This window comes from Salvia splendens, chromosome 8, assembly GCF_004379255.2.
Source record: "Salvia splendens isolate huo1 chromosome 8, SspV2, whole genome shotgun sequence".
NCBI classification, from domain to species: domain Eukaryota; kingdom Viridiplantae; phylum Streptophyta; class Magnoliopsida; order Lamiales; family Lamiaceae; genus Salvia; species Salvia splendens.
The window spans coordinates 1,907,128-1,922,664 of record NC_056039.1 but is presented as its reverse complement, the minus strand read 5'-3'; the positions used below and the strand labels follow the sequence as shown (position 1 = coordinate 1,922,664).

The 15,537-nt window shown below is 38.4% G+C and overlaps 3 protein-coding genes across 3 annotated transcripts; 1 reads left to right on the top strand and 2 right to left on the bottom strand.

Moving 5' to 3' along the window:
* Window positions 1-211: 211 nt before the first annotated feature.
* Window positions 212-3,848, bottom strand: LOC121743202 (protein SUPPRESSOR OF K(+) TRANSPORT GROWTH DEFECT 1). The gene is made up of 8 exons (XM_042136435.1): window positions 3,225-3,848; window positions 2,540-2,645; window positions 2,193-2,391; window positions 1,390-1,458; window positions 1,213-1,287; window positions 1,024-1,122; window positions 739-894; window positions 212-585 (listed from the first exon to the last, which is right to left on the bottom strand). The coding sequence occupies exons 1-8, from the start codon at window positions 3,694-3,696 to the stop codon at window positions 460-462; spliced, it is 1,302 nt and encodes a 433-aa protein (XP_041992369.1). The 5' UTR covers window positions 3,697-3,848; the 3' UTR covers window positions 212-459.
* Window positions 3,849-7,105: 3,257 nt separating this feature from the next.
* Window positions 7,106-8,852, top strand: LOC121743505 (beta-1,6-galactosyltransferase GALT29A-like). The gene has a single exon (XM_042136814.1). It carries the CDS (start codon window positions 7,472-7,474, stop codon window positions 8,681-8,683), a length of 1,212 nt encoding a protein of 403 aa, XP_041992748.1. The 5' UTR covers window positions 7,106-7,471; the 3' UTR covers window positions 8,684-8,852.
* A 136-nt stretch (window positions 8,853-8,988) lies between these two features.
* On the bottom strand, window positions 8,989-13,678 carry LOC121744621 (protein ADP-ribosyltransferase PARP3-like). The gene is made up of 6 exons (XM_042138216.1): window positions 13,654-13,678; window positions 11,521-11,669; window positions 10,556-11,013; window positions 10,252-10,441; window positions 9,384-10,175; window positions 8,989-9,258 (listed from the first exon to the last, which is right to left on the bottom strand). The coding sequence occupies exons 1-4, from the start codon at window positions 13,676-13,678 to the stop codon at window positions 10,372-10,374; spliced, it is 702 nt and encodes a 233-aa protein (XP_041994150.1). The 3' UTR covers window positions 8,989-9,258; window positions 9,384-10,175; window positions 10,252-10,371.
* Window positions 13,679-15,537: the final 1,859 nt, after the last annotated feature.

Genomic DNA, 15,537 nt, shown 5'->3' with positions numbered 1-15,537 from the left:
GACGGTACTAGAAGGAGAAAAATATCACCCACAGTTTGCTCATCCGAGTGCCTCGTTGCCATTGAATTCTATAGATACGTTCGAAAAAGAGGACACATTCACTACTGTAGATGCCATACATCATTACAAGTTTACAATGTTACTGTATGATATGAACCTCTTTTCTAAACACAAATATGTAATGTAAGAATTGCTAAAATAAGATAATCAATAATCACAAACACACCATATTGACAAGTTTCTTGGAGTAGTTTTAAATTTTTATGTTTGTACATAACAATTAAGTACAGCAATTTGGGAAGTGTCAGCTCATTTTTCTGGCCAAATGCTAGAGGAAAATGCAAAGCAGTCTAACCTTCCCGTCTGACGAGGCTAATATCTGAATGCAGTAGAGAAAAACATAATATACAAAGGTCACCGGGTACACAAGCCGTAGCAGGCTGAAACACCTAATGTTCATCAGCCTTCCTCGCCAAATTCCTTTGTGAATCTCTCATGCACATCGAGATCAGATTTGCTCACAGTTGGTCGTTGCCTTGCAAGCACCTTGTCAAAGTCTGTTTTTGATATAGGAGGTGGGTTGATCTACAAAAGCATCATGGTATAGACAGCATTTAGTTGCTAATGAGGAGATAGAGGCTCAGGCAGAAATATATACCAACGTACATTTACTCACATTTAAACATCATTATGTTTTACACAAATTACAATATACACGTGCTTCAACTAAGTAGATACCTGTGCAGCAAGTCCTTTCGCAGCAAGCTCCTGCATTGTTATCTGGACGGCACCAGGTTGCTTGGGTCCACATGGCACCCATGAGCCACTGGGTGTCTTGATGAAGAACATTGCATCTTGTGTTTTCCGTACAGGCTCAAATAGGACGTCTTTAACCTATTAAAGTCATTCGCATCAATTCTAAGTTCAAACGACATGTGCAGGTTCCGTTGAGAACGGCAGCACTGAAAATTTAGTACAGAGACTATCTAAACATCATCAACAAATAAACAGTTGCAGACTTACACAAACAGAAATATCTGAACCAGAAAAACCTTCTGTTTTACGTGCTAGGCTTTCAAAGTCGCTTTCAGTCAAGTTATGAGGAGTATCTCCTAAATGCACCTGCAAGAGTAACAAGCCACAGGAGATTGTTTTAACCTTTAATTAGTTCTGGTTCCATTTCAATTGGTGAGATGAAAGAGTGTTCCATACCTTGAACATGTGCTGACGTGCCTTCACATCTGGTAGAGGGATATAAATCCGCTTGTCAAACCGCCGCCTTATAGCCTATACGAAATAAATATAAATATATTAATAAAAATAATAATAATAAAGAAGTTGAATGAAAAATGTCTATTTTCTACCATCAACAGTGCAACTAACTATTACCTGATCAAGAGCATAAGGAGTGTTAGTGGCAGCAAGAACAAGAACTTTGTCATCATTGTGTCCCACCCCCTGATGTATATATGATAACAATAGAACTGGAAAATGTCAGATTTTCATTTCAAATGATATAGGCAAACCAAAACCACCACAGACAAAATATATCTCATGGTACAGGACAGTAATAGGAAACCTACGAATCTAAACGTAATTATCATCTTATACATTGTAAGCTGAACACCACATAAAATAACTATTGAAGTTTCAAGATACAATCCACATTTATTATGTAGTGTTGTTTGCTCAAAGTTATTTTCAACATCTAATGTTGGTGTCTGATGTTCGATATCAAATACTAATATTCTCCCATTTGAACTGCATGAGAAGAATACCCCAACACAGAAACCACAAATAAATCCAGGATAAACACGATGGATAAATTCCATACATAACCTCACCATTTATGATTCAAAAAACCCATAATAATTAAACACTACTTGCAATAATGACAAGCCATTTCCAAATATCTCAAATGTAACAACAGTCAGAATATTCATAAAATAGAAAATTAGAATTTGAGTTCGAGAATAAAGGACTGAAAACACTCAAGTCCCAGGGTCATATTCAAATGAAGCAGCAAGTTTGAGAGGTAAAAATTTGCAACCCACATTAAGATGCAGAGTTCAAGATGCAGGGTCTATGTTCATGACATGAATAATAGAAATTCTCCTAAGAGGTCTTCTTAAGACATGTCAAAGAAATTTCTAGGCATACTTTCAATCATTTGGACCCTTAACTACAATTACCTGCATCTGCACAAGCAATTCTGTTTTGATTCGTCGAGATGCTTCACTTTCATTCCCTTCCCCACGCTGTCCACAGAGGGAATCTATTTCATCAACAAATATGATTGAGGGGGAACTTTCACGTGCCATTTGAAAGAGATTAGAAACTAGTTTTTCACTTTCACCCATCCATTTTGAAACCAAGTCTGAAGAAGAAACACTGAAAGAAAACAGCAGATATCATTTACCAACTTCACAACTACTAGATGAAAACCAGATAACATACTTTTAAAGAACATTGCAAGCTTAATAGACATTCATCTATCAAGGGCAAGCAGAAAATACATATATCAAGGAAGCTAAATGACCTGAAAAATGTTGAGTCAGCTTCAGTGGCAACAGCCTTGGCCAAGTATGACTTTCCCGTTCCAGGAGGACCATACAAAAGAAAAGCCCTCCAAGGGCGTCTCTTACCTATACAAAGAGCAGTACATTAAATATAACGAGCTAGGCATTCAACTAATTGACCATGCTCCAAACTGAATGTGCTTCCGCTACCTATTATATATACATGGTACAGAAACGGAACTATTTAAGGTGCATACCCAAAAGTATTACTACTAAATCTCTAACATAATAGTACAAAAATAAGGTTAAATGTCTCTTCCACAAGGATAACCCCTTTTCATGATATAAGTCTTCCCCATACCATTATCCATTTCCATTGTAAGGATGAAAATGACATGAGTAGCAAAGATTTCAAAGTCTACTTATCAGTATCTGAGCAAGCAATTTCAACTAACAACCATGCCACCTTTCTCAATGTCTGCCCACCACCTCTTAACCTTAATCTATGTGCCCTAAAATTGTGATTTCGACCACCTTTTCTTCGAACAAGTGCATATTCACAGTTCAAAATCAGAACAGGCATAATACGAGCAAACAGGATAGCCATTACCCAAGCAACACATAAAGACCACAATAAACCAATCACTTATCACACATTATACTCTTGCAATGCACGCATTTCAAAATAAAATCGCGAAATTATACCAGTAAAGAACTGCGGGAACTTCACGGGGAGAATCACGGCCTCCTGCAGTGCCTGCTTCGCGCTCTCCAATCCAGCCACATCATTCCACTTAACATTGGGCTTCTCCCTAACAATCGCCGAGTTGAGCCCGGCCCGAAGCTTCTCCTTATCCCCATCCTCCCCCTCACCGTCCTTCCCGTCCTTGGGCTTGGTCTTCGGTCGCGTCGCCACCGCCGCATCCCCATTCGCGGCGGGGCCCGATCCCCCCTCGTCGAGCACGGCGCGGATCTCCTCCGCCCGACGCAGGTACTCGGTGAACTTCTGCGTGATCGCCTCCTTAATCTTAGGGTTCTTCTCGTACTTGAGGTGCGTCTTGAAATACTCGAGCGCGTTCATGTAAAGAGGGAAAGCCTTGGCGTAGTTTCCGGCGTTATCCTCGGCGACGGCTTGCCGGACATACTCGATCGCTTGCTCCTTGAAATTGCTATACATCGTCGCCGATCATAAATAATTGAGCTCTTCCCGCGTCCGAATTGGTCGATTTCAGCTCAATTTCGCGTCGGATTTGGGAGGCGCGATGAATTGGGAGACGATGCAAAGAACAAAATTGGGATTTGAAAGATATTGGAAATGGACGCGATGAATTGTTGACTTCAAAATGGAAATCGCGTTGCGCTTTATTGAGCTTTCTTATATGGGCCTTGTGTTAAAATGTATTGGGCTTTGTGTTAACTTATTTGGGTCATATATGAATATTGGCCCAGTGTATAGTGTCTGATATTCCCTCTCCTCCCAAACCATGTTATTACACTTCTTCGATAGGAAATATATAAGGATAGATTTTTTTTTTTCCATAAAATGCTGGTATGCCCTCGATGTACATTACATAGTTCAGGGATCGAAGAGTTACACATTCACTTTGGCCCTTTTGCATTAGATGTTCTTAAATCAATTACTATCTAGTCGGGTCAATTCAACACTAGAGAGTAGAGAAGAGTACTTTGAAAACATCTCATTATGAAGATTAAAATATACTAGTAATATTTTACCTGATCGAGCTCTGTGGTTCAATCGGTTAGACCAGAGCAACCATTACTCTGTAAGGGTGGAACTTGTGGGTTTGAGCCTCACTAATTCTGACGAAAAAATCCAGTTTTTTTATTTATAAGAACCGATAAAGAATGTTGATATTGGATATATTTGAATTCCTGAAGTAAAAAGGTTGCATATATCGAACTACTATTTCTCATTGCCGCATCTTATTGGAAACATTGCATGAAGAGGAGTATATTTTTTCTAATAAAAATATTTAGTAAATGCTAAAACAGTAAAATATGTATTCAAGTATTAATTCTGTCATGATGTCTGAAGATTGTGGATAACTTTGTTGCACTAAATTTAGTGTAAAGAGTGGATGAATTATTTAACCTAATCATAGGGGAAAAGACTAATGGTTTGATGGCATGAGTGCGCATGATACTTCACCTTTTTTTTAATTTGACCACTATAACAGTATAGGTGGGAAGGAAACATGATTTCAAATTTCAATGTTGTATTTAAAAAAAAAATGAAATGAAATACTGTTTGTGATGGTGTAGAGGTTAGATAAATGCAAAATTACAGTCATTGTTAAATTTAGATGTAGAATTCGTAACACGTGCATTCCCTGGTTTATTTAGTTATTTTTTTCGGAAAAGACGACAGTAGTGACAAATTTGGATGCGTGAATATTTAACATATAATTTCATATGATAAATATTGTTAAAAAAACACTTGTAATCTATTAGATTTTGTAATAAAACAGTTATATTAATGTCACATGTCATCTAATAATGTAAATTATTAGTCTAATAATATGCGTACTATTTTAGTAAAATAATATAGTTTAGTTAATAATGTAACATCTTAGTCTAATAATATAGCTTATCACAACCGTCAAATTTAAAGATTCAAAGAATGATTTGTGCTATGTTTGATAGTACTATACTATAAGTGAGGGAATAAATACACTTTCCAAATGAATTCTGGTTACAACATGACATTAAATTAATAATTCAATGTTATTATTAATCTGCCTGTTTTAAATTAATCCAAGGAATTTTATCAATGCATTTATTTACTTTTTCGAAAGAAAAAAATCAATCATAGCGTAAGAAAACAATAAAGTAATTAATTATTCCCTAAAATTATAAACCAGCATTGCTACCGCCGTCGCATAGTGTGACAACCAAAATTTAAATTCTTTTAGAAAATGTTAAAATTTCGTAAATCACAATCAAGAAACCCTTTTGACTTATTTGCTGCATCGGTATAAACGAATTTTTAAATCCTAAACATATCCCTGAGTTAGGTTACAAGAAAAGTGGATCAAACCATTGTTTATTCTTACTATACGTCAAAATGTTAATATAATAATATTATCCTCGTCTCAAAATAAAATTCACATTTTCAATTAATAAGAGTCATATATTACTTATCTATTAACTTATTCAACTTACTTTTCTTTATATTTTTTAAAATTTATGCTCACACCAAATGTGACTCGTATTGTGAGATGGGGTAGTGGAATATTAATCATTTCTTTTGCATGGTCTACACGTTAAAAATCTTACTATAACTTTTTTTATTTTAGTAGGGAATATGAGGTTATGAGTTCTCAGTCATATTGAGTAAGCAGTGGATTTAAGATTCGAAAATGGAAGTAGCAGATATGGTTATTATTTTGATCTTCAAATCAATGTCGAAAGCAAACGGAGGGGACAAACATGGAAATTTTACGGTTGAATATGGAAAAAATAGTTGCATAGAGGGGGCGGGGCTGTCGACCCCCGATACGCCAATGTATTAGGCAATTCAAAAGTACTAAAAGTGATTATTAAAACCTAAGTAAATTGTTTTCAATAAAATGTTATTATGAGGCATTTTATAAAATTTCATGTACACATCTACCAATTCTTTTTTTGAAAATAAAATAAAAGAAATAAAAATAAAAATGAACAAGCCACCCAACATTTGGACTGCGGGAGGGACTTGGATAGCTCTCAAACAACAAACACCTAATTGATTTTTCATATAACAAATGAATAAATACACTGGTTCCACCATCCATACGTAATAATGGCAATTTTATGAGTATTACATAAAAATTCAAAAATAAGAATATAATATAAAAGGTGAATTAATAAATATAAAATCCGTATTACTAATGAGATTTGAACTAAGGTGTACATTAATGCAACATAAAAGGATCTATTGTAGACTCCCATAATCGAAGAAACAAAAATGTTTTTTTATTCTCAATAATATTACAGTATATAATATCAACACAAAACTATTTACAACACCTCGATCGTAAAACTATTTTCAATACTATTTTCGTAATACATGCATCCCTTTAATGGATGAATACAATCCTATGAACTCAATCCCATCAATAAAACATTCATATATTTGTTTGGGATAAATTGTGTGAAAACATGAAATTTAGTCCAATTCTATCATTGCTCGCAAAATAAAATAAATTGGGAAAAAAATCATGAATTTGAATATATTTAGCAATTATCTTACAAAAATATGATCATCTGCACTATATAACTGATGATATAACTCATTGAGGATAGTGTACACATGAACTTGTGACTATCTTTTATATTCCCACCATTGATATAATTACTAAAAAAAATTTAAATTTCATAAAAATTTTAATTCATTATAAAAATTAAGAGACAAATCTAAATTGGATTAAAAAAGGAAGTAGGAGTATAATTTGTTTGACAGTACCCCTTTTATTACAGTTCAATTAGTAGCGACGGCAATAACTTCAGAATTTTTATTTTGAATTCAATTAATAGCGAAGACAATAACTTCATATAAGGAAATATTGTCACATAGTAAGTCATAAATAAGTTTAAAATCCCCCAAAATTCCCATCATTTATACAAAAAAAATAAGTAAACTAAAAAAAATTGGAAACACTAGATCCAAGCACACTTCATAAATAAAACGAGGTAATTACGTCTCCTTCTCTTTCACTCTCTCTCTCCTCCACAGATCCCTTCTCTCTCTGCAACCCCATCTCCCCACTATAAAAATAAAAAACCAATCCACAATCTCCCGCCGACATCCGCCATTTCTGCAACCTCAAACCCAATGCCTCTGCGCCCCTCCCTCTCACTCCCTCTCTCATCATGAACCACAACAGATCCCTCCTCCTCTCTTCCAAATTCCTCCACATAATCTCCTCGCTAATTTAGCCTCTCCAGATCCAATGTACCACTCGATGAAGCGCACTCTGCGGCCGCTCTACACCGTGCTGCTGCTCCTCGCCCTCGCCGGAACCCTAACCCTCAGAGTCGCGCTTCATCACCAGAACCGAACCTCCTACCTCCGATACGACGCCGCATCCGCATCCGCATCCGCATCAGCATCACCTCCACCCCCCAAACCGCCGCCGTTCAACGATACGCTCCTCCGATTCGCCGCCGTAGACGCCGCCGATGCCAAATTGAAGAAGGAGATCGAGGATTTGCTTGAGGGGAATTTCGCCAGCCGCGGCCGCCAACGCTCGTTCCTTTCCTCGGGGAAGTACCACATCGATGTGAGGCTGCGGACAGCGCGGGGGATACCGCTGCAGCTCCGATCGCCTGAGTTTCACCGCATTTGGCAGAAATTCCGGCGGCATCTGAGCGATTGGGCGAGGAATCGGAGGTTTTTCCACCCGGATATAATGTCGGAGCTCGTGAGTGGGATCAAATCCTCGATCGATGATTTCAATGGCGTGAGACGATCAATTGAGAAGTATAGGAGCTGCGCCGTCGTCGGAAACAGTGGAATTTTACTGAAATCGGATCACGGAAACCTAATCGACAGCCACGAAATCGTGATCCGATTGAACAACGCTCGGATTAGGGGATTCGAGCGCAATGTAGGTTTCAAAACGAACATCTCCTTCGCCAACAGCAACATTTTGCATCTCTGCGCTAGGAGAGAGGGCTGCTTCTGCCAACCTTATGGCGCGAACGTCGCCATGATCATGTACATTTGCCAGCCGGCGCATTTCCTCGACTATTTAGTCTGCAACGCATCTCACAAATCGCCATTGATCGTCACCGATCCGCGATTCGACGCCTTATGCGCGAGGATCGTGAAGTACTACTCGTTGAAGAGGTTCGTTGCGACGACTGGGAAGGATCCGGTGGAGTGGGCGTCGGCTCACGACGCGGTGAACTTCCACTACTCCTCTGGGATGCAGGCGGTGATGGTGGCGCTGGGGGTTTGCGAGAGGGTGAGCGTTTTCGGCTTTGGGAAATCGAAGGAGGCGAGGCACCATTACCACACGAACCAGAAGGCGGAGCTCTCGCTTCATGATTACGAGGCGGAGTATCAGTTCTACAGGGATTTACAGAGATCGGAGGCGGAGGTGGCGGTGCCGTATGTCTCAGATAAGTTCAAGTTTCCCCCTTTTGTAATGTACCATTGATGTTGTTTGAGTAGTGTAGCTTTTTGTGGAAGTTGGTTGAGTCACTGTTAGTTTTGTTTGTATTGTGAGAGATGTATCACCTTCCAAGATTAGGTTGTGTTGTTGCTTTGCTGATCAAATTGTAAAGTGAAAATGAAATGAAAGAATTTTTACACGTTTACCTTAAAAAGCAGCTTCTGCAGTGAACCGAATTTAGTTTCTCTGTGCAAAAAGCTTCCTGAATTGTGCCTGATTGATCATGTGTTTGAGCAAATAAGACATTGAAATTGAAAAAGGAAAGGGAATCTACTTTATCACAAGTAATCATGAATCATCTCAAATAATTGAACAGCAGCATTGATGATTCATACCAATTACCAACTCTCCCAGATCATACTTCTCAACATAAGTTCTTTGAAAAAGAAAGGGGAACATATTACCAAGAGTGAGATTCAAAGGAACAAAACCATGTAGTACTACTTCAACAGTTAGGAACGGCTAGCGCTATTCAGACTCTGGCAGCAGCCAGTGCGAAGCTGTATCGTACTCAATATCCGTTCCTCGACCTTCATAGCCACTATGGGCCTTATACGAACCTGAACAATAAGCACCATACGAAATTATATTCGACTATATTCAGTATGCAGTGCGCGGCCCATCACTTGCTTTGGGTCGTAGATAGCATACACATTGTACTTGAGCGGGCTGTCGTTATGCTCACCTTGAGGTAGAATGCTCTGACTCGTCCGGTTCGCATTTCTTCTTTACCAGCTCTGCTGCGTCATTTGCAGAGCCCAGACCATGTTTGGCTGGACAGTTATACCATGATAAGAATGAAACATGAATGCGCCGATGAGGTTAGTGATGAATCCATGTGCCTCTGGAGCACCAGTTAGCTCTGTAACAACTTCACCTAAAGATGCAACTCCCACTAGTAACAAAATGAGGGCAAACGTCTGCAACTAATAGGTAACCATCTTGTAGTTTCAGCGTCTATTTTCAACTGGAGAGACAGAGAGCAACCCAACTTCTTACACCGATCAAACAGAGGATCATAGCATCGTCCTTTGTGTTTGTGCGAATTCCGGTAGAATACCCTCAATCAGTCATCATCATACAAAGTCAGAAATGCCAACTACTCCATCATCCTGATTCCTGATAATAAAGCAAGAGTTTGAGAAATAGCTCTTGCATCTCTTCAAGTGTATTCCCCTATCCATGAAATCTTGTCTCGGGACAATTGATTTGAAGCAAAACACCAGCACCAAATCCCCTGAACTAAGTCCTACCAGGAGATAAACACAATGAAATGCTCAGCAATTCTCACATTGCCTCAGTCAGCCACCACGTTCCCGCTCAGCTGCTGGAGACACGATCAGGAAAGTCGCCCCTGCAAAGTGGCACACACCCTAAGCTGCTTAGTACCTAAGAAAGGCGAACTGTATCATTAACGAGCCCATCACCGATTTTGCAACCTTTCCCCAGCTTCCTTAATCTTTGACTTCCAGTATGGCTGTACCGGACAAAGAGTTCATACTATAAAACAGGAAGAAAAAAAAACTTTGTATGATTAAGCCTTTGAACAATACCTTCAACCAGCAACATCAGAGTCCTTGACAGAGTCTGCCAGATTAGCCTGTTTTTTGGGGATCAGAGGTAAAAGTGTAGCTAGACCACTCAGTATATACATCCGAACTTGAAAAGTTCCTCTAGGACATCTTCAAAGTGCCACCACAAGCAGGGCAATTGTCTGACGTCCCACAAAATAGAACATCTTGACTGCAATCCAAGTGTACAGAGCACCATTAAATAACTATGCAATGAGTAATCTTGTCCATTGTCTTCACCCAAAAGAAAAAAAGAAAAAAAAAAGTAAGTTACTATGATCCTTACCATCCAGGGACTACAGCATCATTCACTTCGCCATTTGCCTCCAGAATCTCACGCATCTGCCGAAGTGATAGATGCTCGCTCATGGCTTTACAGATATTCTCAAACTCTGCTATGATCTCCTCAGTAGACTTCTCATTCTCATTTTCCTCTCCCTTGTTGTTCTTGCTTTCTTCCATCTCCACATCCTCAGCTTGCTCCATACCCTTGGCTTTTGCCTTCTTCACATCCTCGGCTCTCTCCTCAGCCTCGGTATTGGCCTTATTCGCATCATCGGCTCTCTTGTCAGTCTCTGTATTGGCCTTCTTCACATCCTTAGCTCTCTCCTCAGTCTCCGTTTTGGCCCTCTTTGCCCAATGTTCGGATCCACCTTCACTTGCTTTGGCCTCGGCCTTGTGCTTCCTTGTCGCCACTCTTTCCTGATCATCAGAGGAACAAGCGTCCGATCTTGTCTCATGAACCTTAAATTCGCAACAAAACACTCTTGAGCATATAAACATAGTTTTAACCTACTTCAGTAATCAGTATACTTGTAATCATCACATCCTGCAAGCATAACCACACATTTATCCTCCAAATCTAGCAAAAGCTCAACTAGTTGCTTATAATGCATACTCCTTTCGACAGTTCAATCGGATATTTCAGACACATGAAAATCATCAAATAGGAGTAACTGTTTATTCAAATGAATCCGTACTACCAAATTCACGAATCAAATTAATTATACATACAAATAAACCCTAAAACTACTTCACATTTCTTCATCAAATCACAATCACGAAAACAGATAACACGGAATGCAGCAGAAACAGAACAAAACCTTCATCTTCAACAACTACGGTTAAGTTAACTCTGTCCTCTCAACCACAAATTTTTCAGTAGAAGGAAAAAGAGGAACAATCTGAAGTTACAAATTCCGAGTTATGCCAACTCCTTTTTACATAGTAATGTCGGTGGCGGGAACTGACCTCGGAAACCAGCTCGACTGCGTGTTTTTCCTCGTTAGGCAACAGGTGTGCTGCTGTTTGGCACGACTCCGAGATGCTCAGGTGCAGGTTCCATGCTTCGTGACAAGAGTTGCGTGTTGTTCCCCGCGCTTGGATTGGATGAGTTGTACCTTATCGATCATAAATTGGATTAGGTTTTGCACTTCAACACGAGGAAAGTTAGTACTTAATATTTTTCGAGGTGAATGAATCGGGACACTGCTGCAAATTCATGAATTTGGCGGCAAGCGTCGCCAAATATGGATTTATAATTTTTTAACCGACATTTGTTTTTCTTTTTATTATAATTAAAAAAAGGACAAATTAATTATTACTGTAGCAAATTTTAGCCCAATAAAAAACTGGGCTAATAAGTAAATTTTGGCCCAATAAAGGTTGGGCCAGTAGTACTCAAACTAGTCTAGTCCAAATTATTTTACCACTCTTATTTTACATTTCAATATTAATTCTAAAACACACGAAATTGCAGTATTATTTGTATTCAATTTAATACAAGGAAAAACTTAATTCAAATAATTTACTTAAAATAAAATAAGCGACATCTCATTGAAAATATATTGAAATTTGAAAGTACACACTTGCAAATAAAAGTACAGAAAATATTTTTTGTACATTCTGTTTTTCCTTTTCTTTTTGTAATTCCTTTTTCCTTTATTTTTCTTCTTATTGTACTATTTATTTCCTTGTATTTATTATCTTGTTTTCATGTTTTTTATTATATATTTAAATATTAAATCATAAATACAAAAAAAAGTGTGTATGTATGTATGTACTGTAAATAAGTTGAGAAGAACAGAGTTACGACTCTTGAATCCACAAAATAATATTGTCAATGGGACTATTCTATATGAAGGAAAATTTGAAGTTAAAATTTATTTTTCAAATTGAAAAAAACAAACAATGTGGCAAGAGGTGAAAACACATAATCTCAATTGATTCTTTCTAACAGACTCATGATTTTGCATCGAATCGATTCAGGCATTACTTTGTCTATTTGTGTAAAACCGATGGTTAAAAACGTATCATGTAATAACCAATGGTTAAAAACCTAGTAACTATTCTTGTTGGTGCATATTTGACATTTTTGACAGTATAGACCAGAAAATAATTGAGAGTTTGACGAAATATGCTGTACTTTAAAGACGGCTTTGAACAATAAGAACATGTGTATATAACAGTAATAGTAGGACATTATGAAAAAGAAAAACAGTTTAAATACTTTTACGCTAGAAGTAGTAATACATGTTTTACTATTTTCAATTTTTCATGGTTAAATAAGGAATAAAACTCTCTGACTGATTTTTTTGAAAATTTTGTATTTTCAATATATAATTATTATTTAAAATTTTAAGTGATGATTGCTTAAGACATAAGAGTATCATTTTCGAATTTCATTACAAATAAATCAACGTATAATCTTTGTTAATTAAGAGGGTTTAAATAGGACTCAATTTAGGGTCATTTTTTATTTATTTTTAATTCATTTATTTTGTTATTTATGCTTTTGGGTGTTTAGTTAAGAACCCATGAAATTTCCCAAACAATCATAATTAGAGATGTATTAGTAACGGCCTAAATCACATAATAATAAAATAAAACCGAAAATACTACAAATTCCCATCCTCAGCTGCAAGGCATCATCCAATTAATCAGCCAAATAATTTGTCCTTTATCCTTGTGCATATTGTATAAGTTAAAACTCTCTCACACACGGTGAAACGTCTTACCAACTGACTTGTACCATACATAATTTCCACGAATATCTCATAACCATTCCTAAATTAAGCGTGATTATATAATATTACTCGTCTGGAATTAGTCGTTTATGTATCAAGCACTCGGTAAGTTTGCATCAATGCTTGTTATATCTCGATCTATATGTTTAGCGACAATCGCTTTGCCTAGCACATTTGTTGTTCAGTAAGTTCTCGATGATTCCTGTGAATCAAGCATTTTTGCCAATTTAGCAAGCACTTCGATGCTCGTTAAACACCATTTTTTTATTAACGCACACAAAAAATACAAATAACCTGTTGGAAAGAAATCTTCCAGAATCATATAATTGACAAAATTAGAGAATTTGATTTAGCATACCATGTATAGGGATACTAATTACCATGATTGTTTCTTACCATATGAGTGTAATCTCTAGCCTATAAAGAGGCGTATAGTTCCTCCAGTAAATACACACAATATTCAGAGCAAAACCATTGTTTAACATGGCTTCAGAGCAGGTTAAATCATAGGCTTAGAAAAATATCATCATAGCCTTATCATACCAATCCCGACCAAACGTTTAGATCAAGCGAGAAAACTAGATTCCTACATCAAGATGTCAGACGAAAAACCCAATATTGAATCATCCTCAATCAGATTGAGGGCAAGCAAGAATGTCACTGTGGCATTTAAGCTTAACGGGAGGAATTACCCGTTATGGTCTAGACTTATGAAAGTCCAGATCGGATGCAGGGGAGTCCTTGCACACATCATAGGCAAACCGGCACCACCAGAACCGGGGAGCAAGGAGTATGAAGAATGGGAGGAGGCCGACTTGATAGTCTTCTCCTGGATCGTGGATAATATCGAGAACGATATTATTACTGACTTTGCACATCATCTAACATCCAAGGCGATTTGGGACGGCCTTGCAACAACGTTCGAGAGTGAGGCAGATCTATACCTCATATATGACTTGGAGGAAAAGTCGAATTCAATCAAACAAGGGAGTATGGACTTAGAAACATATTACCGAAAAATCCACGGGATGTGGATAGCGTGGACCGGAGCCAAAAATCACCAGTGGACTATTGCGACAAGGGAATCAGTCAATTCCGAGTGCACTCGAACACAAAGAGATTATTCAAGTTCTTGTCGGGCTTAAACGAGGAGTACGATAGCATCCGACGGGACATTCTCAAAGAAGTTCATCTTCCCTCGGTGGAGACCGAGTATGGATGGGTGAAGAGGGAGGCGGCTCGACAAAAGATCATGCCACCGGCGTCCCCAACATCGATTGCAGACAGCCACGACAGCGCCGACTCTTCATCGGGAGGAATCGGATACAGCTTTGGAGTCCAAAGCCGGCGCCAAACCAATCGCAGTGGAAACTCACGACCAGGAGCCACACCCCGACCATGAAACAAAACGCCGTCGAACAAATCTAAGATGTGGTGTAGTCATTGCGGGCAACAAAGGCACACCCGTGAGACATGCTTCCAAATTCACGGATATCTGGAATGGTGGGAAGAGCGACAAGCCGCGAAGGCGAAGCTCGCCGTTCAGGTCACTGGAGAAACTAGGGGACGACCGCCTACCAAAGGGGGAGGCAGTCGGGGCATGGAGAATGGACGGGGAAAGCAACCGGAGGCGGAGGCTTCATCCGGTGGAGGCGGCAGAGACGTGAGGGTCGGCAATTTTGCCGAGAAAATTCCATCTGGATGGAATGAGGTTGGGAGAGGCGGCACGTCAGGAGGTAATGGGTTAGGGGAAATTCACCCTAATCCTAGTATTTCTCACAATTCTCAACTCAGCTCTCCAATTTTGTATTTATTACATAATGAACTCTATGTTTTGCATAAGCCCCCACAAAAGATTAATTATCAAAAAAAGCCCCCAGATATTATAGGATCTAGCCAGAACAACCCACTTATACTTAGAAATCGGTTTACCCCCTTAGAAAAAATTTCCGCTGCATATCTTGTGAAAAGTGAAAATAAAACAGATACTAGAGGGTGGATTTTTTATTGTGGGGCCACTGATACAATGACACCTGATAGGAGTGATTTTTTGAGTTTTAGTGAGATTACTAGAACCTATATTCAAACTGTCAATGGGGAAATAATTACTGTTGTTGGGTCAGGAACCATAGAAATATCCCCAACTCTAAAACTTTCAAATTGTCTCTATGTCCCAACTCTGTCCCAAAGATTGATATCAATAATTCGTGTGACAAATGAGTTGAATTGTACTTTGCTGATG

What these genes read in the sequence shown, in the direction of transcription:
- LOC121743202 (XM_042136435.1), bottom strand. Translation starts at nt 3,696, where the DNA reads ATGTATAGCAATTTCAAGGAGCAAGCGATCGAGTATGTCCGGCAAGCC. An exon ending in GCTGACTCAACATTTTTCAG is followed by an intron (nt 2,392 to 2,539) that starts GTCATTTAGCTT and finishes GTTTTCTTTCAG; the next exon opens with TGTTTCTTCTTCAGACTTGG. An exon ending in AATTGCTTGTGCAGATGCAG is followed by an intron (nt 1,459 to 2,192) that starts GTAATTGTAGTT and finishes TATATACATCAG; the next exon opens with GGGGTGGGACACAATGATGA.
- LOC121743505 (XM_042136814.1), top strand. Translation starts at nt 7,472, where the DNA reads ATGTACCACTCGATGAAGCGCACTCTGCGGCCGCTCTACACCGTGCTG.
- LOC121744621 (XM_042138216.1), bottom strand. Translation starts at nt 13,678, where the DNA reads ATGGTAATTAGTATCCCTATACATG. An exon ending in AATTAGTATCCCTATACATG is followed by an intron (nt 11,670 to 13,653) that starts GTATGCTAAATC and finishes ATGATCGATAAG; the next exon opens with GTACAACTCATCCAATCCAA. An exon ending in CAGTCGAGCTGGTTTCCGAG is followed by an intron (nt 11,014 to 11,520) that starts GTCAGTTCCCGC and finishes TGCGAATTTAAG; the next exon opens with GTTCATGAGACAAGATCGGA.